Genomic DNA, 24956 nt, shown 5'->3' with positions numbered 1-24956 from the left:
CCTTCACAAACAAAACCTTAAAACTAGCAGGGTAATTCAATAATCTCACTAGAGTCAAATTTAGTGTAGGAAATTACATCCTTTCACTTTAATAATGCATAACAAGACTATTATACCTTTAGATTCAAGATTTTTTAAAGCTTATGTACAAGGCATTTTCATCTTTTCTATTTAAAAAAAAAGAATAACAAAACGATATACATGCTCTTAAAATCTAAAAGTCATGGGTATTTCATTATACAATGAAATTTCTATTTTTTTCTTCACAAACAAAACCTCAAAACTAGCTCTTGAGGGTAATTCATTAATTTCACTAGAATCCAGTTGTCATTGTCAAATTCAGTATGGGAAGTTACGTCCTTTCACTTTTATTGCACAATAAGACCATTATACCCTTAGATTCAAGATTTTTAAAGCTTATGTATAGGGGTATTTTCATCTTTTCTATTTTTAAAGAACAACAAAATGATATACATACTCTTAAAAGTGGATTTTTCTATAAATTACATCTATGGAAATTTTTTTATTTGCACTTAGACTTTTTATTTATTTATTATTATCATGTTGGTTTAGGGTAAATATTTTAATTTATGTATATAAATATTATTTAAAAAGTTGCTAGTGTATGGGCGGCGCATGTAGGGTCCTTTAGTGACCAAACCTCGCCTTTCACGGCGGTATTTGAATAATCTCGGCGTACCCTTCGTGATGAGGCAACGCATGTGGCTAATGATCTTTTGTTTTTATCCCTTTTCCTTTGCTTTCTCCTAATTGATTTTTGTGCATGCCCCTCAAAATTTCAAAGCAACCTTTTTATTTGTTACTATTTTAGATTTTGTCTTTATTCTTTTAATTATTGTTTATTTTATTTTGAACAATTTATAAAATTGAAATTCTTTTTGAATTTCATCACCCTTTATTTTTTTTCAATTTTCAAATTTTGTCTCCATTCCTTTATTGCTATTTGGTTTGCTTAAGGTAATTTTTTAATTTTTTTTATATAATTTCATCCTTATTGGGTTCTATCAATTTCGATTCTTATTCATTTGATTGCTATTTCTTTTTTACTTTTGTAATTTTTTAAATTGATTTTTTTATTTCATCCTTCAACATTGAATTGATTTGGAATTGAGCATCTTGATTGAGGTTAGGTCTAAGATTTCACAAATTGTGATTTTTAAAGATTAACTTGGGTTTAGAAAGTTCATATGGGTTATCTTGCCTTTTCCTTTTTTTTTTTAAGTTCATATTTTTTTCATTTTCATACTTTAACTTTTATTCATTTGGAGATTAGGCTCCATTATTTTTATTTGTTTTTTTTTCTATAGAATTCTTTACTATTTTTAAAAATAACTAGGGTTATCTTGTTCTTTTTATTTGTCATTCTTTGTTGACTTTACTCTGAGAATTTTTATAAATTGATATTTTATTCTAATTTTATCATTGAATATTAGATTATTTTTCTTAGTTTGGTCATTTAATATTGGGTTGTTTTATATTTTTATTCAATTTACTTTTGTAAATGAATTTTTTTTTACCTTTTATTAGCACAAATAATCATTTGATTGATTAAAAAGATTTATTCTAAAAAATAGAGTTGTCAAACATGACTGAATATATGATTCGTATTGCAAGATTAAATATATTAATTTTTATTATTTTTTGATCAAATATCAATTAAATGCACATGTAAACAAATGAATAAAAAAAGTAGAGTTTATTTATATATTTTAACAAATAAATAAAGACTGTGTATATGAATAAAAAAAAGTAGAGTACGGCTTCATTTATTTATTTGCATATACGTAAGTCATCTTCATCTTGTATTTGTTTATTTATATATTTTAATTTCATGCCAAACCAAACAAAACCACAACAAGGCGTTGGATTGGAGTTCCATTTTTGACCTTTCGCTATCTGGATCTAGGGTTTCCTTCTTTTCTCTACAGACTTTCACCATCTTCAACAAAAAAAAAAAAAAGAAGAAAAGAAAAAAGCAAACAAACCCTAGCTTGCACCGCCTTTACTTTTAGACTGGTAATTTTGTCAATCAATCGATCTTCATCATCAAAGGAAGTTACTGGGGTTTTTATTTTTGATTATCATCATCAATTTACAGATCTATCTGTTCATCTTAAAAATCTGACCAAAAACAACAAAAGTTTTCCCTAATTTTGTTTGTATTTTCCCTCCAGAAGAGATCTTTTTCCTGTTGCAATTTCAATCAAATCGGATTCAGATCATATAATGACTTTCTCTCCTGGAAATTTATGATCTTTGATGGACTTCAAATTCAAAAGCCTGGAACTTTGAAGTAAAGATTGAAATTTTTTCTGGGTGAATTTTGTGGAAAAAGATGTATAAATCAGTGGTGTATAAAGGAGATGAGTTACTGGGAGAAGTAGAAATATACGCACAAGAACAACAGCAAGAAGAAGAAGAGAACAAGAACAAGAAGAAGAGAGTGATTGATGAGATAGTGAAGGAAATCAGAATAAGCCATTTCTCACAAACAAGTGAGAGATGTCCACCACTTGCAGTGCTTCATACAATTACATCTATTGGTGTTTGCTTCAAAATGGAAGAGTCAACTTCATCATCAACAACAAAGATCTCTCAACAAGAATCGCCGCTTCATCTTTTGCACTCCTCCTGTATCCAAGAAAACAAGGTACAGCCAGTTAATGATAACAATAATAATGAACTTAACAATCAATTTAAAGAAAACCCATTGAAGGATTTAATTGAAATCGGTGGATAAAACACAGCAAAAAGTTTCGAACTTTGTAACTCAGTTAACTGGGTTTGTTGTACAGGGAACGCTGGACAACTTCGGACAAGGACCCAGAACCCACTTTGATTTTTTTCAGTGAATGAACCTTAAGTTAGTGGAAAATTTGTGAACTTTGTTGAGTAATTAATGTGACCCAGATGATTATGAACTGAATTTCTTGCCAATTTTGCCATGATATAATGAAAACTTTCTGAACTTGTTGTATTTTCCCAGTACATGTCATGAACAGATGACTTCGAAGTGAATCTGGCTTCATGGAATTTGAATGTGAATATTACGTGCTGTCATGGGATTTTAATGCTGAAGAAAATTTTATCATGAGAATTATGTGTTACTGATGTAGCTGCTTCATATGTAATTGAATTTTTGCTTCTATAGGAGGCAACTTTGGGATTTGCTGAAATTGAATGTTGAGTGAATATAAGCCTGAATTTTGGATAGTTAGACTGCAATATTGATGTCTTACTCTGGTTTTATGGCTGAGGAACTTCAACAAAAGTAAGTGGAGGCTTATTTGCTGGCAATGTCTCATTCTGTAAAGGTTTTATTGATTGTTGATGTAGAATGTCAATATAATGACTATACATGAATGCCTTTTCTGACATTTGTCTTCTTGTTAGTTTGAGAAGAAACCTGGGTTGTTATGATCTGGCCTTAATATGAATAAAACCTTTATTATTCATCTGAAGCATGAGTTCTGATAATTCGTTAGTTATGTTGCTTTATCTTATTGAAGGCTTTCTCTTGTTCACAATGATTATTGTTCCTTCTCATTGTACATGTTTATGTATCATGCACACCAGCAGATTTATGTTGATATCTTTATTTATTTATTTTTCACGCTCCTCTTTCATTTTGGATGTTGATGGTGATATTATTTTCAGACTGCAGTGATGCATCTGGGAGGGGAGGAGCTCCATTTGGTTGCAATGCCCTCCAGGAGTAATGAAAGACAGCATCCATGTTTCTGGGGATTCAGTGTTGCACCAGGACTTTATGACTCTTGTCTTGTCATGCTGAATCTCAGATGCCTGGGCATTGTATTTGATCTTGATGAAACTCTCATAGTTGCAAATACAATGCGCTCATTTGAAGATAGAATTGATGCTTTGCAGCGGAAAATAAGCACTGAGGTGGACCCGCAGCGCATTCTTGGTATGCTGTCAGAGGTCAAGAGGTATCACGATGACAAGAACATTTTGAAGCAATATGTGGAAAATGATCAGGTTGTTGAAAATGGAAAGGTGATCAAAACACAGTCTGAGGTTGTTCCAGCCCTGTCTGACAACCATCAACCTATGGTTCGCCCCTTGATACGGTTGCAAGAGAAGAACATTATTTTGACTCGTATCAATCCGCAGGTGTGTACTTAATGAATTCTAGAGCGATATCAACCTTTTTCGGATGTTCCCTGCATTGCTGTTTTTTCGAATCATACCACTGCCTCGAAAAAATTATCATTTGTCGAGTTCCTATTCACCAATTAGTAGATATGTAATGATCTTTTTTTGATAGAACGACGATTTTAGATTTTTTTGTCTTTGGTATGAGGAATCTATAGGCTACTACAATGCTCGACAATGTTTAATAATATTTAGTTTGTCCTGAACATGTGCATTGATTTTGGTTCAAGAATCAAAGGATCTTTTTTTATCATGTAGATTCGTGATACAAGTGTGCTTGTGAGGTTGAGACCTGCTTGGGAGGATCTGAGAAGCTACTTGACTGCAAGAGGGCGCAAGCGCTTTGAGGTTTATGTTTGCACAATGGCTGAAAGAGATTATGCTTTAGAAATGTGGAGGCTTTTGGATCCAGAGTCAAACTTGATAAACTCAAAAGAATTGCTAGATCGGATTGTGTGTGTCAAGTCTGGTAAGTGACATCCAGCTTGCAGATGGCTGCTTCTGTTTTAGCTGGTTATGGAGTCAATGATGTAGTTTGTGATTTGACCTTTTTGCTCACTGTTGAAAGTCTTACAAATGCGTGAGCAAGCATGCTCATTTTTTGCTAATGTTTATTTCATATGTCATGCAATTCAGGTTTAAGGAAGTCCTTGTTCAATGTCTTTCAAGATGGAATATGCCATCCTAAGATGGCATTGGTGATTGATGATCGCTTGAAAGTGTGGGATGAGAGGGATCAATCCCGTGTGCATGTTGTTCCTGCATTTGCTCCATACTATGCTCCTCAAGCTGAAGTATAAACTATAAGCACTTTGCTTGTTGGAAACTTCAATATTGCAACAACACTTGCACACACTTCTTACTCAAAACACCCAGACACACAACACATGCATATGTCCAATTTTTTTTTATCAAGTTGTAGCAGCATGCACTCATCATAAGTCTTTATGTCATAGGTAAATAATGCTGTTCCAGTATTGTGCGTTGCGAGAAATGTTGCTTGCAATGTCAGAGGTGGTTTCTTCAAGTAAGAATACAAAATCCAAGGGGCATATATCTACTTGGGCACTCCTATATACTTAACCATTTTACTTGTGTTACCTACCAGTTAATTTTGAGTCAATTTTGTTTATGCTTGTGACACTGTTTGGGTATAGCATGACCTTGGAATATGTTTACAGAGAATTTGATGAGGGCCTTCTGCAGAAGATACCTGAGGTTGCATACGAAGATGATACTGATAATATTCCTTCTCCTCCTGATGTGAGCAACTATTTAGTTTCAGAGGTTAGTCTTTACAATTTTTTTTTTTGTATTTGAATTCACAATGTCAGAATGTGCTGTTAAGCTCTGATTATGAATATACATATAAGATCGATCACCTTGCAGACGTATGCTCTTTTTTTCATTTTTGTTCATAATTAAATCTTTTGTGGCATTCAGGATGATGCTTCTGCTGTAAATGGAAATAGAGATCAAATTTCTTTTGATGGCATGGCAGATGCTGAGGTTGAAAGACAGCTAAAGGTATTTAGATGTGTGTATTATTTGTTTCACAAAGGGCTATGGGAGTGTTAAAGTTGTGATATGGAAAATATTTGTTTTATACTTCTTGATCTTCCTGAGCGCCTGTGTTCTCTTCTATGTGTCAAGTTGAAATTGGTTTCTTTCTATGCTCCTTAAAAAAAAAAACAAAAAACAGGAAGCAGTTTCAGCTTCTTCAGCAATCCTCTCAACAATTCCTTCAACAGTCAGTAGCTTAGATCCAAGGCTTCTTCAGTCTCTCCAGTACACAATAGCATCTTCTTCAAGCTCGATGCCAACATCACAACCATCAATGCTGGCATCACAACAACCAATGCCAGCATTACAACCACCAAAGCCTCCATCACAACTATCAATGACGCCATTTCCCAACACACAGTTTCCTCAGGTGGCTCCATCAGTTAAACAATTGGGCCAGGTTGTCCCTCCAGAACCAAGCTTGCATAGTTCTCCTGCTCGAGAAGAGGGTGAAGTACCCGAATCTGAATTAGATCCTGATACAAGGAGGCGGCTTCTTATATTACAACATGGGCATGATTCAAGAGACAATGCACCAAGTGAGTCTCCATTTCCTGCAAGACCTTCAACACAAGTTTCAGCTCCACGTGTTCAATCTGTTGGAAGCTGGGTTCCAGTGGAGGAAGAGATGAGCCCAAGGCAACTGAACCGAACACCTAGAGAATTTCCTCTGGATTCAGATCCAATGAATATTGAAAAGCACCGACCTCACCATCCATCCTTTTTCCATAAGGTTGAGAGTAATATTCCGTCTGATAGGATGATTCATGAGAACCAAAGACAGCCAAAAGAGGTAACTTTTCTTGGCACTGTCCACTTATAGCCTTCTTTTACCTGTAACTGATAGAGTATATTAAACTTGCACAATCATTTATTTGCAGGCAACATATAGAGATGATCGGATGAAGCTAAACCATCCAACATCTAATTATCCTTCCTTCCAAGGTGAGTGGTGATATATTTTCTCTTGAAAAAAATATTGCATATAGTATCAACCTCACTCTGCCCATCAGCAAGAGTAGGGTTGGATGAAAGCTATCATTAGCTTGAATATCCTATAGTTTTTTTTTCCCGGAGGAATCTCCTGCATTAACACATTTGACATGCAAACTCCATTAGCTTTTTGGGAAAGTTTCAATGACTCTTGCAATATTGCTTGTGATGCTTTTGGTTTGGTTGCCTTATCAATTTAGTTACTTTGTGCATTTTACTCCTTGTTATTACTGCAGTGATAAATTTTGGGTTTTTGTTTTGAAGGGGAGGAGAGTCCATTGAGTAGATCATCCAGTAACAGGGATCTTGACTTGGAATCTGAACGAGCTTTTTCAAGCACAGAAACTCCAGTTGAAGTGTTACAGGAAATTGCGATGAAGTGTGGAACCAAGGTAAGGGGAGAAGATTGTATTCTGGAGCAAAAGTCAGACTGAACAATCTATGCACCTTAACCCTTATGTTCCATTTAAGTTCTTCTTTTCTTCCCTTTTTCTCTATTAAATTTAACTTGATTTAATGGAAATCTACAGGTGGAATTCAGGCCTGCTTTGATTGCTACTAGTGATCTGCAGTTTTCCATTGAGGTTTTCTCTACTCTCTGGCTTAAAATTTTAAAATTTTGCTTTATTATCAGTAATATGAAATTTGTGTTTGTTCAATCAAAAGTAATTGATTCTTTCTCTTTTAAAATATGTGATCTGCATAATAATTTATTTTCTTAACTGCGTGGAATACAGTGTTTAGTTTGTTTATATGGTGGGATCCATGTATATTTTAACCTTTTTTCTTTCGCAATAGTTACTAGGTTGTGAAAGAACTTGAAGAAATTCCAGGACAAGGCTAATTTAAATTGATAAACAACTAGTATACCGATCCCTGATTACTATATTGTAGCTATTTGGCACCAAAGCAAACATTAAACAGCTTGCATTCCAGTCAAAGTAAATGACCAAATGGAGATAGAATTATGATGGCATTGCTGTATAGCCTAGTTACTACCAAGCTTAGCCAAATGATAACTCTTTTCTAATATGAGGACACAGTCACCTTACATGGAACCCAATGGGCCTAATGCCTTGAAGAATGAGAATATTAAAGGATTTACCAGCTCCATGTGGTTTATTAGGGAGCTGTATGAAACTGTAAAATCTGATATGTTCTTTTAGTTCATAACTGGTATCATCCTGTGTCTTATGATTAAAAAAAAATTAGGAGTCCAAAAGGACCTAATTTACCTGAATAGAGAAATGGTATGGCTGCCTAACCCTCCTGTTCTTCTTCTTGTTTATTTTCCCAGACTTGGTTTGTAGGAGAGAAAGTTGGTGAAGGAACTGGTAAAACAAGAAGGGAAGCCCAACGCCAGGCAGCTGAGGGTTCTATTAAGAAGTTAGCTGGTAAGATTTCATACCATGATATTTCTTATTACTCGTTAGTACACAAGGTCATTGAATTGAATCAGCTGTCTGATTTTTAGCATGTTGTCATTTGTGCATTGTCTATGTTGTGCCTGTCCTGTGTATCATACAACTGCTCAGCTGAGCTCTGAACAGAATTTATTGTTTGCTATATTGGTGCTTACTATCGTAACTGATGCTTATAGCATGGAATCTAGACTGTAGCTATCCAGTACCTTGTGCTTGAATTTGCTCTGAGCTTATGGTCTAAATCAGAAGTGAGGTTGAACTGATTCTATGCCAGTGTGCTATTGTCTTGAAACATGCTGTATGATGTACTTTGTTAATATTAACATAGCATGTGTCTCATACATTATTTTGCATGGGCAATGTTCTTAAAATTTGATGCTCCAACATCCTTTACGGTGGAAATTCCTCTTGTCCAAACATCTTTGCTCTGTGATGCCGATGACAATATTTCTGCAGGCATATATATGTCACGTGTGAAGCCTGATTCTGGGCCCATGCTTGGGGATTCAAGTAGATATCCTAGTGCAAATGATAATGGTTTCTTGGGTGATATGAATTCTTTTGGGAATCAACCATTGCTGAAAGATGAGAACATTACGTATTCAGCTACTTCAGAGCCATCCAGACTTCTGGATCAAAGGCTGGAAGGCTCTAAGAAATCAATGGGTTCGGTCACTGCACTCAAAGAATTTGTAAGTTCCAAGGAGCTAGTCATGCATCTACCATGTTTCAATGGCTATTAAGTTTTTTTATCCATGAAATGTCATGGATTGGCATTTAATGTCTTGATTGTCTTCAGTGCATGACAGAGGGTCTTGGGGTAAATTTTCTGGCACAGACTCCACTTTCAACTAATTCAATACCGGGAGAGGAGGTACATGCACAGGTTTGTATTTGAACACGCATTTTACTTTGAAGTTTGAGAAGTGATGCAAGACAGCTTAGGGGATGTTCTGGATCTGACTTTCAGGGGCTACATTGGTGAGTGTTTTAAGGTTAGATTGGTGGGTTTTGTATAATGGAAATTGTAGAAACTATCAGAGTCGCACTAATAGGGTTTCTCACCTAGAGGATAGAAAAACCTAAGCTTCACATCTAGGGTTCTTAGGAATCACATCTAAGGGAGATTGAGTCACACAAACTAATGCAAATTGCTGGAATTTTATTCAATAACTTTTATTAAAATATTGAAAGCCTACGTGCTTATTACAGAGTTTTAGTAGTCCAAATCCAACAAGGACATGGATTCCTAAACCTCCAGCTTAACTATTCCTATTTAGAATAGGAAAGCCTAATAACTTGAGGACTATTAAATGTAACACTAAACAGAAATAAAGCCTAGACTTAGACAATTTCCAGATTTTCCAGCAAGCTTGAAAATTACTAAAATACCCCTGCATCCCTGAATTAAAAAAAATACATAAATCTTATTCTTTTGTCATCCACATCAAGAAGGTATCTTTTCCTTTTTATATTTATATTTGCACTTTAATTATTCACTTGATCTTGACAGTTCCAGCCAATTAAGTTGCAGGCAATTTTTATTGTTAGAGAATAATATAAATCATATCCTGAGACCTCACCTAACAGTTTAAGTTATTGGGTTGAGATGGTTTCTTGACATGGTATCAGAGCCTTGATGACCAAGCGGTCACGAGTTCGAATCTCACCATCCCTATTTATTTGATAAAAATTAAGCACAAGGTAATGTGGGCCTGTGCAAGTTTCAAGCCCAAAAGGCTTTCACTTGAGGGGGTTAAGATGGTTCTTTGACATTTATAGAATACCTTTTTTCATCTCAAGGAAACTATCTCAATTAGGGGTCTTGTATTTTATAGGATAAACTCACGGGTAAGAATTTAGAACCAGAATCCCGTTTGTCTGGGCTTGACATTTTGAAATTTAATGTTGTTCTGGACTTCATTTTGCATATTAATCTGTGTGGTTATCCCTTGGTCATGGGTAGAAGGATTGATATTTACTTGTGTAAGAACAAAGAAGTAAGATGCTAGGCTATTGAAGTTCTATAAGTGTTTGGAGAATTTAAGTCAACTGAAACAGCAAACGTTGTTTCTTGTTTGAGCAGTTCAAATTGATAATTATGTGGTTTGTTTCAAGTAGAAGAAAACTTTTGCTTTTTTTTCTAATTTTTTTTGTGCTTGTTATATGACTTTCAGCCCTCATCATTATCAATCATTTTCCAACTCAGCTCTGATAAAGTACTACTTTTTTTTATCACACCTAGGTTGAAATAGATGGACAAGTTCTGGGGAAGGGTATTGGGTTGACATGGGATGAAGCTAAGATGCAGGTATGCATTGTTCCATATACAGAATCATATTTTGTGAGACTAATATTTCTCTCTTCTTTCATAAATCTTTGTATACCTTAATTTTATCTGTCTGAGCACCCAAACATTCTTTTCCCCAGGCTGCTGAAAAGGCCCTTGGAAGTCTAAGAACAATGTTTGGTCAATACACACCGAAACGTCAGGGTTCCCCTAGGTTTGTGATTGTATATTTTGCTTATTTTAACAATTAGTTGTCAATGTTCTGTATGCTACCACAAAATACCATGTCCTGATATGCACTATTCCATTTTGTTTTTTAATCTTCACCCCCTGGCATGTATTAAGATTATTGTTGCTAACTGCTGTTATGGCTCTGCACTGCAAAATTGACAACCAATCGGAAAGATGAAATGTATAAAAAGTAGACATTACAACTTCGTCCTTAAAGTTCCATGCTTTGCTCGTCTTTTCATGCCATTGTTGAATAACGAGTAGACTCCTCTTCTCTTTTGTTTGTGATTTACTAGTCCAAAAATCATCTCCGTGAGGAGTTTGAGTTTCCAGCTTGCATTTTATTTTCTTTGTTAATGTTTTCTTAATTATTATTTTTTTATAATGTAACAGGCTAATGCAAGGGATGCCAAATAAACGTCTAAAGCAAGAGTTCCCACGGGTTCTGCAGCGCATGCCCTCTTCTGCTAGATATCACAAGAATGCTTCTCCTGTTCCTTGAAGACCACGAAGTAATTCCTTTTCCCACTTTGTTGAACAGAATCGCGGACTGTGTTGATCTCGAGCCACCAGTTGAATTGTTGGTTAAGTCTTTTGCTACTTATAAAATGAAGCCAAGAAGAGCTCCCCCACCTGACCAATCTTGTTGCAGAATTTTTTCCAAGTGACTGCAATTCTGTGATGTTCAAATATTCGTGATTTCTGCCTCTTTCTCCGGATCACATTTGTATCAAGTATCCGCTGCTCCGGAATGCACAGAAGGCTCGTGCATCAAGAAAGGCAGGGCTACATACCCCCGATTATTGTTGTGCGGTCAATGCTGCCGCTGCCTTGGTCCGGACTGTTTATGATGTTTACATGTTTAACCCGAGTCAAAACTTGATGATGGGGGAGTGTTTTCTGGCTATATGCTCAGAGTATCTGCTCCGACCCACCGTTGACACTGTAGATGTAAAATCTAACCACCCAGTTTATGTTGGCTGTCTCCACTTTACCAGGTCAAGTTGGATCCTGAGTTTTAACCTAGCAAATGTAGAACTTCATTTGTTCAAATGGGGTGAAAGTTTTCAATCTCTCTTGTCCATTTCCCTGTCCCCCTGATGATTGTGGAAACGGTTTTGGCCACCCGTAACATGAAACGACGTGCGCGAAGTGATAATTTTCTCGCTCTGTAAAGCAATGGATAGAGGATAAATATCCAGCTCAATATCTGTTCTTGCCATTAAAACAAAATTGCAGGGAAGCTATCTTGAATTGCGACTCGAGACTTCAACATGATTCATTCTATTGTCCTGCTAATGGAATAGCTTCTTGATTTTAAATAATTACAGAGATTCGTTTTTCTTTCTTCTAAATACATAGTAGAACGATAAAAAGAATCACTGCAATTTTATTTATGTTTACGCTTTATTTATAAATAAATTCCCCTCCATAATGTGGTATATTTATTTTCACATTATTTACTTCTATTTATTTTTGTAACGAAACAAATTATAAAGTTTCTAATAATATTTCAGTAGGCTTATGGTTTAAAATTACTTTTCAATTAAAATTATATTAAAATAATAATATTTTTTTAATATTTTATTTTATTTTTGATATTAATGCATTAAAACTATAAAAATATTAGTTTAGTTTAAAAAAAAAAACATTTAAAAAAACAGAACCTATTTCCCGGAAGTTAATTACTTCCAATGGTTCGGGAGGCAAGCTAATTTTTGCCATCCATTGCACATGGATCGCCGTAATTGACAATGAACTGTCTGCATTAAACGTTTTCCTCTTCTATTCCCCTTTTCAAGTTACGAAAAACAACGTCGTTTTCGGTTGCCAGCCTTGCCACCATTTTTATTATTATTTTTTGCACTTAGAGCCTATTTACATTTATCTTAAAAAATATATAATTCATTTTTTTAGTATTTTTAATAATTTTAATATATTAATAACAAAAATAAAAATAAAATATTTAATAGATTAATATCAAAATATTTTTAAGAAACGCAATTAATGGTAAGAGGTGGTAAAAGTAAAAGTAAAATCCTTTCGTTTCCCTCTTTCTTTTCTGTCGTCAGTCAGTCAGTAAGTCGTCACCGCTCAAAAATAGTATATAAAAGGTCAAAAAAGGCTAAGTAAACAGCCCTTCCCTTCAAAGCTACCCCAGCTTGCTCGGCTAAGGCTAAAACACAGATAGAGAGAGAAACAAAAATCGAACTAAGGAAACAAACCACCGGTTCATTGCAATTTCTAGAGAGAGAGAGACTATATTTCTTGCTTTTTAGAGAGAGAAACACGCAATCAGTTTAAATGGCTGCCTTTGATGCATTTGAAGTCATTCAACCTTCAAGTCACACTTCTTTCGATGGAGTAGACGACGAGAGCTACTCCAACTTCGCCTCTTACTCCACCGCCGCCGGTCCTGGTGATTTCCCCGGCGGAGATGTCTCCGTCGATCACGTGAGTGGTTCTCCTGATGTGTTCGGGTTTGGATCTGATGCGGATCCGGATTTCTCTCATCAGAGTCCGTTCGGATCGGTGCATGTAGAGAACGGGAATGGTAATGGATATAATGGAGCGGACGATGACGTTTTTGTGAGTGATGGACCGATCCTTCCTCCACCTACTGAAATGGAGCCTGAGGAAGGTTATGCTCTTCGCGAGTGGCGTCGGTGAGATTTTTTTTTTCATTAATTTGTTTAATCTTTAGATCTACTGGTTTCTCTGTAGTTGAAATAAATTGATTGATCTGTTTATAGCAAGTGGTTAGCTTTAGACTTCAGTGTTAATTGTGATTTAGAACTTAATTTAATGCGATCTGCACAAGTTTATGTACTTATTAGAGTTTCTGGAAGTAGATGACGGTGCTGATCTTGGTGTCGCGTGAGTTCAGTTGAGTTATGGCGAGGAATACTCCTCGAATCTATAGCTGTTGAGCTTCAACTTACCATTTCCGATCAGTCAGTTGTTTCATCCTGATGTATGAGATTGTTTTGGGGCCTATTTAAGTGGGCTTGGTGATTCATTTACGGCAGCATATGACTGTGAATTGACTGATTTGTTTTCGGGAGAGTATTTTATAGGTTAGTTGATGGTTAGGAGCTTAATTTAATGCTATCTTTTAGATGTTATTAGCTAGTGGGGGCAATATAGGAAGATTAAGGTACCAATTTTGGTGATCTAATCCCTGGTTCCGATTATGTCTTGTGAGATTGACACTGCAGTTCAATGCCTGAGATTTTTTAAACTTTGATCGGTAGTTTTAGGTTTTGAGTTGAGAGAGTGTCTTTGAGCAGCAAGTGCCTCAGTGCTATCAGGGACTGAATTATGAGAGGGTTGCTAGTTATATTACATATTTGAATTGTAAATTTATGGTTCATTGGCAATTAGTCAACTTTTTTATCTTAACCTATGCATTTATTGAGGTGCCTATTTTGTTGATTCTCTAATGGAAGTAGCTGGGGTTATACAACTTGGATGTTTTCCTTGATTTAGGATTTTGTTTCTATACTTCTTAGGACATTCCTGTGTCTCTGTAGTTTTTCACTCTGCTAAGCGTGGTTGTAAACTACAAATTACTGGATGGTATGCTATCCTCCTTTTGCAAGTTATTTATAGTGGAAGGGTGATGTGATGATGAAAAGAAATCTTTGCTTGTTTCTTGTTGGTTGTCGTAACTATCTGTTTCCAGGTATCAAACATGTTTCTTTGCAATTATTCAGCCAAGATGGATTTAATCTCTGGCATATTGAAGTACTGTAGGAAGCCTGCTACGAATCTGCCATTAAGTTAGAAATTTTGAATGATTTTCAGAAGCATAGAAATTTTCCTCGGAGAAATTACTTGTCTCTGAAGTTGCTGTTATAATGCTCGTCTTGTCAGAACTCTTAATATTCTGTAACCGATTACTGTTCATAAAATATTATCAGCATGTACATTCACAATTCTCTTGAGATTTTCTGCTCATCAAATTTATTACCTGTTTGGGTTGGGCAGTAAAAAATATCCAGTAATTTGCTATTCGAATAGGAACAGATCCTGTTTCATAAAATAACATATTCACAATTATCTCGAACTTTTCTGCTTATCAAATTTATAATCCGTTTTGGTTGGGCAGTCAAAATGCCATGCATCTTGAGGAAAAGGAGATGAGAGAGAAGGAGATGAGGAAACAGATAATTGAAGAAGCGGACGAGTACATACGAGGTTTCTATGAGAAGAGGAAGCTCAATATTGAGACCAACATAGCTACTAACAGAGAAAGAGAGAAGGTAATTTTTCTAAGAGTTTTGAATTTGCTAGATTCTTGCGCATAATGTACCAGTTGCCATGTTTTGATGACGGGTATTTGTACCACGGAATAGTTGTACTTAGCCAATCAAGAGAAATTCCACAAAGAAGCGGACAAACAGTACTGGAAAGCAATAGCTGAGCTCATTCCTCGTGAAGTTCCTAATATTGAGAAGAGGAGAGGCAAGAAAGAGAAGGATCAAGATAAGAAGCCATCAGTTACTGTTATCCAGGGCCCGAAGCCTGGAAAACCCACTGATCTCTCAAGGTTGCGACAGATACTTGTTAAGCTGAAACATACACCCCCACCTCATATGATCCCACCCCCACCTCCTCCAAAGGATGCCAAAGACGGGAAGGATGGAAAGGATGCCAAAACTGGAAAGGATGGCAAAGATCCCGTAACCGGAAAAGATGCAGCATTAGGTGCAACCACTTCAGGAGCAAAGGCAGAGGCTGCTGCACCTGCCAAAGATGCCCCTGCAAACGGTTCCTCCAACTCGCCCAAAGAAGATGCAGCTGCTGACATTGCCCAGCCAACTGCAGAGCCAGAGCCAACACCAGCTGCCTAATCCCTCACATTTTCTCTCCCTTTACCGTTGTTTAACTCTATACTTTTTGTACCATCTTTACCAGGGTTTTATTTTGTAGTGTGATGCCTCTCCTGTCTTTGATCACATGATGACTAGGTATGTTGGTTCTGTTATTTGCTCTTTTTTTTCTGGGGGCATATATTATACTTGTATGCACTGAGATTTGAAATTGGTTTTGTTTTTGCGTTGTCTTTTGGAGTTAGCCTTCTACACTGGCTCCTTTCTCTCTGTCGTATTCACAGGCTTGTGGGAAAGCAACGGAAGATTCACTCCCTATAAAAACTAAGAACATAAAATGCCCTTCCGATACTAAAACATACTCCAACCTAGTTTGGAAACAGTGTGTTTTTGTCTTAAATTTTGGCCCCATATTCCCCTATATTTAATTATTGGATCATCAAGCTTGTAGACCCGTGCAATTCCCATCGTAAAAATGGCATCAAAAATCCAAGCACTTACAAAACAAACAAACGCTCAAGCTTCGACACTCGTCACGCTTCCAACGAAACATGTTTTTCAATCGTGTTTGGTTTGAGATTGGACAGTCGAAATGTTGAGCCTTGACTTCGTAATAGATAGTGATGGGTGGCCGCTCGGCTCGGCTCGGCTCGGCTCTTCTAGAGGAGAGAGTGACAAGACAGATATCACAACAGGATGCATAAAGGGAAAAGGACAAGAGGGGAAGTTGAGGCTGTTATGCTGTGATAATTAAAGTTAAACCACACCAACCAGCGCTAATGAGAAGATGTTTTTCAATGATAAAAAAACTCGACAGATTGAAGTTTCTCTCCAGTTGGTCCAAACGTACATGTGGCTATAAAAAGTCAAGGAGGTCATGTTTCCCATCTCATCCGGAATGTGAGCCTCTCCTTCTTTTTTATTCTTTTTTTTTTCTTACCCGTTTGCCTGTTTTATATATATATATTAAAAAAAAAAGACTGGCAAACGGGTCAGCCAGTTCTCTGAAATCGATTCAAGCTTGCTAACTACTAACATAAAATAGCTTAGTAAAAAGCAGAGTAAATTGCACACCGAAATTACTATTTTGTTTTTGAGTGGTGAAATTAGTTGGATTTATTTTAGGGGCAGTAAATTTTTTTTTTTACGGGACTCGTTAATCATGACAAGAAAGGATGGGATCTTTTTTCATTTTCTTGCACAATATAATTAGTTTATCACAGAACAGCAAAAAATCATTAAACTTTGATCAAAGAGTTTTTCCGTCTTCGAATTCAATTTTACAACAGCTAAATTATATCATTAACCTTGAGATTTAAAAAACTTTGCCTTTATTTTAGGTGTTCTTTTATTTTTTACATTAGATTATTTGGCAGTTACTGGGTATCTTTATAAATAATAAGATAATTTTATAAATAAACAAATAAAATAAAGTTAAAAGCGTGTGAACAGTGTCCATAAGTTTCGAACGATGCATCGTCTTCATCCGGTAGCCAAAACCTTATTTCTAGGATAACTGCCGAAGCATCTTGGCATCCCTTCCATAAATAAGTGGCACGTGTAGCATCATGATGGTCAATTTGACGCACGTTGACTTTTTTTTTCTTTTTTTTTTTTACTCCTGCTTGATTCTCGTGTTGACTTTAAAAAAAATCAAATTAATCTTTGAGGTTTATTGTCTTTAAGATCTTGTCCCTATTCTCTTTATTATCATTTTTTTATTTAGAATAATTCATGAAATTAAGGATTTCTTTCAATTTCATCCCTATTTTCTTTATTATAATTTTTTATTTAGAATAATTTTTGAAATTAAGGATTCCTTTCGATTTCATCCCCAATAGATATTTTCATCAGACAAATTTGATTTTTATTCTTTTGATTACTATATTTTTATTTTGGATAGTTTTTGCAATTGTTTTTTTTCTTGCAACTTCATCATTCTTGAGTTTTCTTTCCTATCAAATCTAATCCATTTTTTTATTATTGTATTTTTTTACATTGCAAGATTTTTTTTAGGTTCATTTTTCTATTATTATTTCATCCTCCAACATTTAACTAGTTGAGTGTTTGGCTTTTTAGTTAAGTCCAGGTCTAAAATTTAACGGATTGTTGGTTTAAGAAATTAATCTTGATTTACAAAGTTGACACTGGTTTTCTTGTTTTTTTTCCTATTTTTAAGCTTTTTTTTCATCCTCTAACATTTTGTTATTTTACTATTCATTTTCTATGAGTTTTCAGTCATTTTTTAAATAACACAAATTGCCTTTGTTTCTTTTCTTTTTTGTTCAATTTAACTTTTCTAAAGGGATTTTGTTTTTAAATTAAATTAGATTAATTGATGTCATCCTTCAACATTTACCTTTTCCGATGTTGAGTTCAGGTCGAGAATTTAATGAATTGTGGATTTGAGAGTTTAACCTGGTTTTACAAGATTCACTCGGGCTTGCTTAGTTTTTCTTTCCTTTTTTAAGTTTTTTTTTTTACGATTTCATCCTCCAACATTCTTTTTATTTGTTTTCCATAAATTGTCTTTCTTTTTAAAATAACAAAGGTTGCTTCAGGTTTTTTTTCTAGTCTTTGTTAAATTTGTCTTCTTTACAAGAAATTTTTTTAAAAAAATTAAATTAAACTTATTAATTTCATCCTCTAGCATTTAATCTTAAAGGTGTTGAGTTTCTTAGTTTAGTCTAAGTCTATAATTTAATGAGTTATGAGTTTTAGAGATTAACCTGGATTTACAAAGTTCACTCGGACTTACTTATTTTTTTTCTTTTTTTTAAGTTTATTTATTTTCGATTTCATCCACCAACATTTTGTTTTTCGCTTTCTATGAGATTTTTATGTGATTTTGAAAGTGACAAAGGTTAAATCAAAATTGTTTTTGACCTATGTTGAATCTAGCTTTTTTAAAAGAAATTTTATTTTTTTAATTAAATTAAATTGATTGCATGAGTAAGCATGAGATGCATAATTTATAGATTTTTGTTTTTATTCATAGCAGTCCTTTTCAGTTATCAAATTCTTAATTTTTTTTACTCCTTCTAAAACTTTGATATCATATGAACATTTATTTTTATATTGGTAAAAAATTATCCCAATCCATAGCGTAGCGCGGACATAGACCATTTATCTATTCCATAGCTATTTAATGTTGCTTTAATTTGGTGGGTTGATTCAAAAAAAATTAGTGCTAACTTATTTATTTTTGCGTTTCAAAAGTGTTTTTAAAAAAAATTGAATTTTTTTATTTTTTTTCTTTGTTTCAAATTAATATTTTTTTAGTTTTTTTTTAGATTATTTTAATATATTGATGTTAAAAATAATTTTAAAAAAATAAAAAATATATTATTTTAATATATTTTTAAATAATATAAACCATATTTTTAATTAATTCAAACAAGGTACTGACAAAAAGAAAAACATCACCAACTTGGTTTTTAATACTCCCTACTGCACGACAACATCTAATCATGTTGTTAATATCATGTCCAAACTTGAGAAATTATGTTCGGTTTGGGTTTTTAGTTGAAACAACAAGATATAAACCCAACTAAATATTTTTAATCTAGTTAAGTTTTTAATTACCTATAAATCCAAGTCCAAACCTAACCAAATTAATATTAAAAAAAATTATTATCATATTTAATAATGCAAGTTTTTTTAAAATTTTTAAAAACACAGTATAAATCATGTTTTATTAAATTTTAAATTTTTTATAAAATTTTTATATATATTTTATTGTTTTGATGTTAAAAATAATTTTTAAAAAATTAAAAAATATATATTATTTTAATATATTTTTAAATAAAAAATATTATACTCCAAAAACACAACATTCATACCAGTTTCAAAATCATATATGATGACCATGGTTCTTATCTGCGACCCAAGTAGAGAGAGAAACCCGGCGATCTGGCAGTTAAATTAGTACGGCTAGGTGAACCCGCGAACCGGTGATCTGACAGGCTCACCCTCCTATTATAATCACAGGGCATCTGAGCTATTTTTCAGGTTTTTTTTTTTTGGCCTTTTATTAGATAACAAACTATTATCACTCTCGTATCAAGAAATAAAATCATCAAAAACGCAACACATAATTGCATGTTGAACACATTTGCTACAACAATATAAATTTGCCACTTCAATTGGGCATAAACTGTGTTCCTCTTCCTACAAATGAACCATGTATCCGTAACTAATGATAACGGTAATGAAATAAGTGTGTTCCCTAGCAACTAGTTCTTTGTTTTCCACCTCCATCATTTCTTTCCCGAGCTTGCTGCTAAGTAGCAAATGCAAGGTTATCCTTCATCTGGGAGTCACCTCGGTGATTGTTACCGGAACAGAGCTCATCTGGTAGCTAGTAGAGTCGGTAGATGATTTTTTCATGGAAGAAGGTCCCCCACTAGCGCTATCTGAATCTCGGAAGAAACCTGGAGCGGTGAGTAGCTTGTCATTTAGCCGGATTTGCTTCGAAAGCATGTCAACAACCTGGCCCGTGAGTGGCCTTCGGTTTGCTGCTGATTGGGTGCAGAAAAAGGCAACTTTAATGTACCTAATGACTTCTTCCTCGGGGAATTCTCCCATCTCTGGATCCACGAGTTCCAAGGGTCTCCCTTCTTCGTGAAGCTGCCATGCCTTTAGAAGTGGGCAAGAGTAATTGAACAGTATAAGATTGCTAGTGAACAAGATCACATCCAGTGAGGAAAATTTGAAGTACCAAATATCAAGGCATTAGTTGTATGAATGAGGGTTCATTTAAATTAAGCTTTCTTCCTATTTCATAACTTATTGCTGTTGCCACACCAGAAATCCAAATCACGCTCAAAACCTTTCTAAACTAATGAATGCATACTAATTACGACGAAAAAGAGGATCTCCCATGTAATAGGCAATATATATCCAAAGCTATCAGGAAGTCTGTTTGCATAAGGAAAATCAACATACCCATTCTAGGAGTAACTTCTCCATCCCTCCCCAGCTTGGCTTTGTACTATTTCTGCCACTAATTATTTCAAGGATAAGAACCCCAAAGCTGTACACATCAGCCTTCATGGTTAACTGACCACCCAATGCATATTCTGGTGCCAAATAACCACTGCAAAACAAAAACAGAGAAAGGTAATAGCTATTTAATTTCCCTTGCAACATAGAACTTAAATACAAACTTTATGTAGAAAAGCACTGCAGACTGCTCAGCATGACTAGCAAATTTGGAAACTCAGACGCAAAACAGTTCAACCTTAAAAGGACAGATTTGATTAACATTGTCAGAGATCAGAAAGGAACCGTGAATTAAAAAAAAAAAGGCCATTGACCAAGTTTCAGAAATTGAAATATAAGACACTATGGGCTCCAAATCAGAATGAATGAGTAACGACACTCCAAGTTGAAAACTGAAAGTTAAACAAAATTAAAGAATGAGAAAGATATGAAATGTCTATTTTATGAAGTGAAATCAAAGAGACCTGTCAGTGTCATAGATGTAGGAGCAACTTTTTTATTTTAAGAAATATATTCCAAACTTCAAACTATGACGAGATTGAATTTGGCCCAGGGTTTGATGGAAACTATATATAGGATGGTTGATGGCTTCAAAACTGTGCTGCATCTAACTCTCGGATGATTGTTAACAAGTCAAATTTATTCTGAATGATCAGTAAGGATGCAACATTATTCATGCTGACAATGCAGTGTTACTTGGTTTAGTATATGTAGTTCCCTTAGCTATCGTTATACGAGGAAGGAAAAATCCTTTTTAAAATCTAGCAACGCTGACTGAAAAACTAACTTGTTGGTTATGAGGATTTAGCATTTCATCACTGCAGCTAAGATGCTTGTCTACAGCATCTGTTTAAAGTAAAATAATGTCAAAAGAACAGCAACATACGTTGTTCCAGCTATTCTTGTGCTAATGTGGGTGATATTATCTGGGAACAGTTTAGCCAACCCAAAGTCTCCAATTTTTGGGTTGAGGTCTTTGTCAAGAAGTATATTGCTAGCCTTGATGTCTCTATGCACGATATGTGGTACCAGTTCTTCATGAAGGAAAGCAAGACCCCTAGCAATACCCAAGCAAATAGCAGATCTCCTTCCCCAATCTAGTCTAATATTTGTACTCCTTGAACCTGAAAGTATAGAAAAGGATAAAAAATATTACATATTTCTGTCTGGCCATGATAGAAAATAACTAGTTCAGTTGTCACAATAAAATTTCTCATAAATTCACCTAACAAAGCACGATCAAGACTGTTATTCTCTAAATATTCATATACTAGAATCCGGTTTGCTCCTTGAACACAGCACCCTATCAACTCAACAAGATTTGGATGCCTAACGTTTGATATCGTTTTGATTTCATTCAAAAATTCCCGTACACCTTGCTTTGATTGAGCGGAAAGTGTCTTTACAGCAACTTGTATTCCGCTCCTGAGGGTTCCCTACCAATGTTTCCAAATAGAAAACAATAAAAGTCTTTATAAAGCATAAAATGGTCAAAATGATGATTGCATCTTCAAGACAGTGGATGTTCCAAAATATGTCCAGTCATGAGAGAATGATAACTAAGACAATTGAGTTAAATATTAGTTCTGGAAAGAAAGAAGGGGCCTAGAAAATTGGTGTTTTAAGCTCTTCAACAAAAATTAAAGCAAATGAGCTTGAGTGAACTCATAAGAGATAGCAATAGGAGAAGCTCAGAATATCTCCAGTGTAGCAGAATAGTTTTCCATCGTGCTTGTATGATAGTTACATAAAAGAATTTTGTTGTGGACCAAAATCATAGCATGTAATTGATGTCAACAAAAGCATATAACTTCAAGTACTGTAAGAATCCGTATAGATTAATTTAAATTGTTGCATGCTTTATATTTTGGTATAATAAGTTTTGAACCAGGCCGTGATTATTTCCTTTACTGCTCCATTCAACAGCCTGAGTTACAAGTTATGACAACAAAAATGAGTAATGACCATGAAATTTATATGGGAAACAAACTGGAAAGAAAAGAAAGCTATTTATTTCATTATTGAATGCATTCAAAGTCTAACATATTAAGTTTAACACTTTCCACGAAATTAACAAGCTAATTAATTTGGCAGAATGTTATCACTAGAACCATCTGAAATTTTCTGACTACCTTGTAAACATCGCCAAAACCTCCCCGTCCTATCTTATTGCTTGAATGGAAGTTATCTGTTGCTGATCTTAATTCATTGTAAGATATATGGTTAACATCCTTAAGCAAATCACCTAGCAACACAAAAAGGAGAAACAACATGAAGTTACAAGGAGAAAATCACATTATAATGTGCATGAGAAAAAATAGGGTGGAAATCAATTTGAATTGTGGTTACATTATCAGAATTGAGTGGCTGACATTGGACAGCTAGAATTACAAAAACCAAAATGATAGTGCTGAGAAAGTATGATCTAGAATAAATAATCTGTAACATAACTATAGAAAAGATGGCCTTCATTATGTCTGTATTAGATGGTAGAGGAATACAAAGTTATAATACAATCCATGCATTGGTTACATCAGAATACATGTCAAGTGCACCGAAACTGCAACATACATGAGAGAGTTTCACATTCTGTCTGAATGTATTGTTGCTTAAAAACATGACTTGTCTGACTGAATGTCTAAATCCCAGACCATCCAAAGAATCGATCGCAAGCCAGTATATATGTAAAATGCCAAAGTCACAAATGACAGTCTCACAAGCATCAGTGATAGTCATTAATCTTGCCCGAAAACCATTTGATAAATCTACATGTCAGATGAGCAGGTTACACATTTATGCTCTGAAAATCTGAGCTCATAATATCATTCCTCCCCAAGACTTGCACTTAATGTAATTGAGCAGAATCTACATGTTATATTTTCTAACCTAGCTAGCATCACGCCACGCACTTCATGCGAAAATCTGAGCTGACATAATATCATTCTTACTCAAAACTGCCAGCAAAGATTGTTGCAGTACTGAGCGAGCAGCGAGATAATAATTGATTGTGATTGAAACTCTAATGCATGTAGTTAGTTTTTTTCGATCGAGGACTAGTATAACGAACACGACATGCACCTTTCACAACAAACATCACAGGGCATCTGAAATCCAGTAGTTCATAAAACATGTTAAATAGTTGGCAAATTTCTCACCATGTATACCGTGGAGAGTCTCGGCAGCACTCCCTCTTTTTTTATCTACACTTGGTCCTCCAAAACAGCTACACCTCATATCTTTCTGCTGCAATTTATGACCTCTATCTTCTACATCACATAGTTATTCACCTTCCAAGATAAAAAAACAAAGCAACATAAAAACCGACTCTTTATGGAAATCCTTGATTTTGCAATAAATGATCAAACTAAAACTTTCTGCCACCAATTAAACTACATTCTCAAATTACCACTTCTTGATTACATATAATTACTTTGAAATCCAACTAGCCTTTCCTTAATCACAAAATTTAGCTCTAAAAAGGAAAAGACAGCTACCCTTTTGAAAGTTTCATACTTTCTTTAATGAAGCTTGACCCCGCATTTTTTAGCTAAAAAAAAAACCTCAACCACCACCAAGAGATCTCTAGACTTGAACTTTTCTATTGTGTACAATTAAGAGCCCACTACTGCAAAACAGAAACAGATTAAGATGGTACTTAAGAAGAAGCTATTACCTGATTAGCAGCATAATAAAAGCTGATCAAGGAGTTTCCAAGTTGTAAAGTTTTTGTATGAATAACAACTTTAAGAGAGAAATACAGAGAGCATGAAATATATTCCAACCAAAATACTGGGTTTATAATTTTCTTGGTGAATGCTGTTGAGGTTTTGAACTTCTTCTTTTGGGGTGTTTTTCAATGTTTTGGGTGTTCGTGACTTTTACTGTAGTTACTTTAATGGGGGAAAAAAATTAGTTGGAGATGGTGAGCTCTGTTTGCTCTTGGTTTTTTCTCGTTTATGGGCCCGCGACGTGTGGAACCGGTCACCAGCAAGCCATTTCTTGTAGGCTGTCTTCCTTTCTCTTATTTTCGTGCGTTTTTCGTTGTTTTCATATTAGGACCTTTCACTTTCAAGCTTCGTCCAGTGGTTATCTTTATTTTTGGCGTTTGTAATTGTATTTTAAAAATATATTTTGTTTAAAAATATATATATTATTATTATTTTTTATAATTTTAATATGCTAATATTAAAAATAAAAAATTTGAAATAATATTTTTAAAAAATATTTACACCATAATATTAAACATGATTTAAAAATTATGCCAAGAGGCGGAGAGAATATATATTTTCTAAAATTGCCCTATTGTGATTTTGTCAACTATAAACTGTTTCTTTATTTTTTTTAATTTTTAAAATTAAATCATTATAAAAATATCTTCAAAAATATCAAGCTCATAAATCAATGAAATTAAATGTACAT

General features: G+C 34.5%; 3 protein-coding genes across 4 annotated transcripts; 2 read left to right on the top strand and 1 right to left on the bottom strand.

Moving 5' to 3' along the window:
• The first annotated feature begins 1875 nt into the window (after positions 1 to 1875).
• Positions 1876 to 11769, top strand: LOC133698951 (RNA polymerase II C-terminal domain phosphatase-like 1). The gene is made up of 17 exons (XM_062122063.1): positions 1876 to 2671; positions 3679 to 4155; positions 4456 to 4666; positions 4834 to 4991; positions 5154 to 5224; positions 5379 to 5484; positions 5641 to 5724; positions 5900 to 6553; positions 6642 to 6705; positions 7018 to 7145; positions 7284 to 7337; positions 8051 to 8147; positions 8634 to 8869; positions 8977 to 9063; positions 10423 to 10488; positions 10608 to 10681; positions 11092 to 11769. The coding sequence occupies exons 1-17, from the start codon at positions 2357 to 2359 to the stop codon at positions 11198 to 11200; spliced, it is 2991 nt and encodes a 996-aa protein (XP_061978047.1). The 5' UTR covers positions 1876 to 2356; the 3' UTR covers positions 11201 to 11769.
• Positions 11770 to 12822: 1053 nt separating this feature from the next.
• On the top strand, positions 12823 to 15766 carry LOC133699228 (clathrin light chain 1-like). The gene is made up of 3 exons (XM_062122392.1): positions 12823 to 13364; positions 14810 to 14963; positions 15057 to 15766. Exons 1-3 carry the CDS (start codon positions 13003 to 13005, stop codon positions 15552 to 15554), a joined length of 1014 nt encoding a protein of 337 aa, XP_061978376.1. The 5' UTR covers positions 12823 to 13002; the 3' UTR covers positions 15555 to 15766.
• Positions 15767 to 19608: 3842 nt separating this feature from the next.
• LOC133698571 (putative serine/threonine-protein kinase) lies at positions 19609 to 24533 on the bottom strand. 2 transcript variants are annotated; one of them, XM_062121545.1, is made up of 7 exons: positions 24211 to 24533; positions 23693 to 23824; positions 22670 to 22782; positions 21763 to 21973; positions 21424 to 21661; positions 20481 to 20631; positions 19609 to 20171 (listed from the first exon to the last, which is right to left on the bottom strand). In XM_062121545.1, the coding sequence occupies exons 2-7, from the start codon at positions 23769 to 23771 to the stop codon at positions 19842 to 19844; spliced, it is 1122 nt and encodes a 373-aa protein (XP_061977529.1). In that variant the 5' UTR covers positions 23772 to 23824; positions 24211 to 24533; the 3' UTR covers positions 19609 to 19841. The 2 variants fall into 2 exon arrangements, with proteins under 2 accessions (XP_061977529.1, XP_061977530.1); XM_062121546.1 differs by lacking the exon at positions 24211 to 24533 and adding an exon at positions 24032 to 24177.
• Between the last annotated feature and the right edge of the window lie 423 nt (positions 24534 to 24956).

The sequence above is a fragment of the Populus nigra genome, chromosome 7, assembly GCF_951802175.1.
Source record: "Populus nigra chromosome 7, ddPopNigr1.1, whole genome shotgun sequence".
NCBI lineage: Eukaryota > Viridiplantae > Streptophyta > Magnoliopsida > Malpighiales > Salicaceae > Populus > Populus nigra.
The sequence above is the reverse complement of the archived record's forward strand: the minus strand, read 5'-3'. Positions and strand labels throughout refer to the sequence as shown.

What these genes read in the sequence shown, in the direction of transcription:
- LOC133698571 (XM_062121545.1), bottom strand. Translation starts at nt 23,771, where the DNA reads ATGAGGTGTAGCTGTTTTGGAGGACCAAGTGTAGATAAAAAAAGAGGG. An exon ending in GACTCTCCACGGTATACATG is followed by an intron (nt 22,783 to 23,692) that starts GTGAGAAATTTG and finishes TTGTGTTGCTAG; the next exon opens with GTGATTTGCTTAAGGATGTT. An exon ending in GTTTTGGCGATGTTTACAAG is followed by an intron (nt 21,974 to 22,669) that starts GTAGTCAGAAAA and finishes AAACATTGGTAG; the next exon opens with GGAACCCTCAGGAGCGGAAT.
- LOC133699228 (XM_062122392.1), top strand. Translation starts at nt 13,003, where the DNA reads ATGGCTGCCTTTGATGCATTTGAAGTCATTCAACCTTCAAGTCACACT. An exon ending in GCTCTTCGCGAGTGGCGTCG is followed by an intron (nt 13,365 to 14,809) that starts GTGAGATTTTTT and finishes TTGGTTGGGCAG; the next exon opens with TCAAAATGCCATGCATCTTG. An exon ending in CTAACAGAGAAAGAGAGAAG is followed by an intron (nt 14,964 to 15,056) that starts GTAATTTTTCTA and finishes ACCACGGAATAG; the next exon opens with TTGTACTTAGCCAATCAAGA.
- LOC133698951 (XM_062122063.1), top strand. Translation starts at nt 2,357, where the DNA reads ATGTATAAATCAGTGGTGTATAAAGGAGATGAGTTACTGGGAGAAGTA. An exon ending in GATTGTGTGTGTCAAGTCTG is followed by an intron (nt 4,667 to 4,833) that starts GTAAGTGACATC and finishes CATGCAATTCAG; the next exon opens with GTTTAAGGAAGTCCTTGTTC. An exon ending in ACTATGCTCCTCAAGCTGAA is followed by an intron (nt 4,992 to 5,153) that starts GTATAAACTATA and finishes TTTATGTCATAG; the next exon opens with GTAAATAATGCTGTTCCAGT.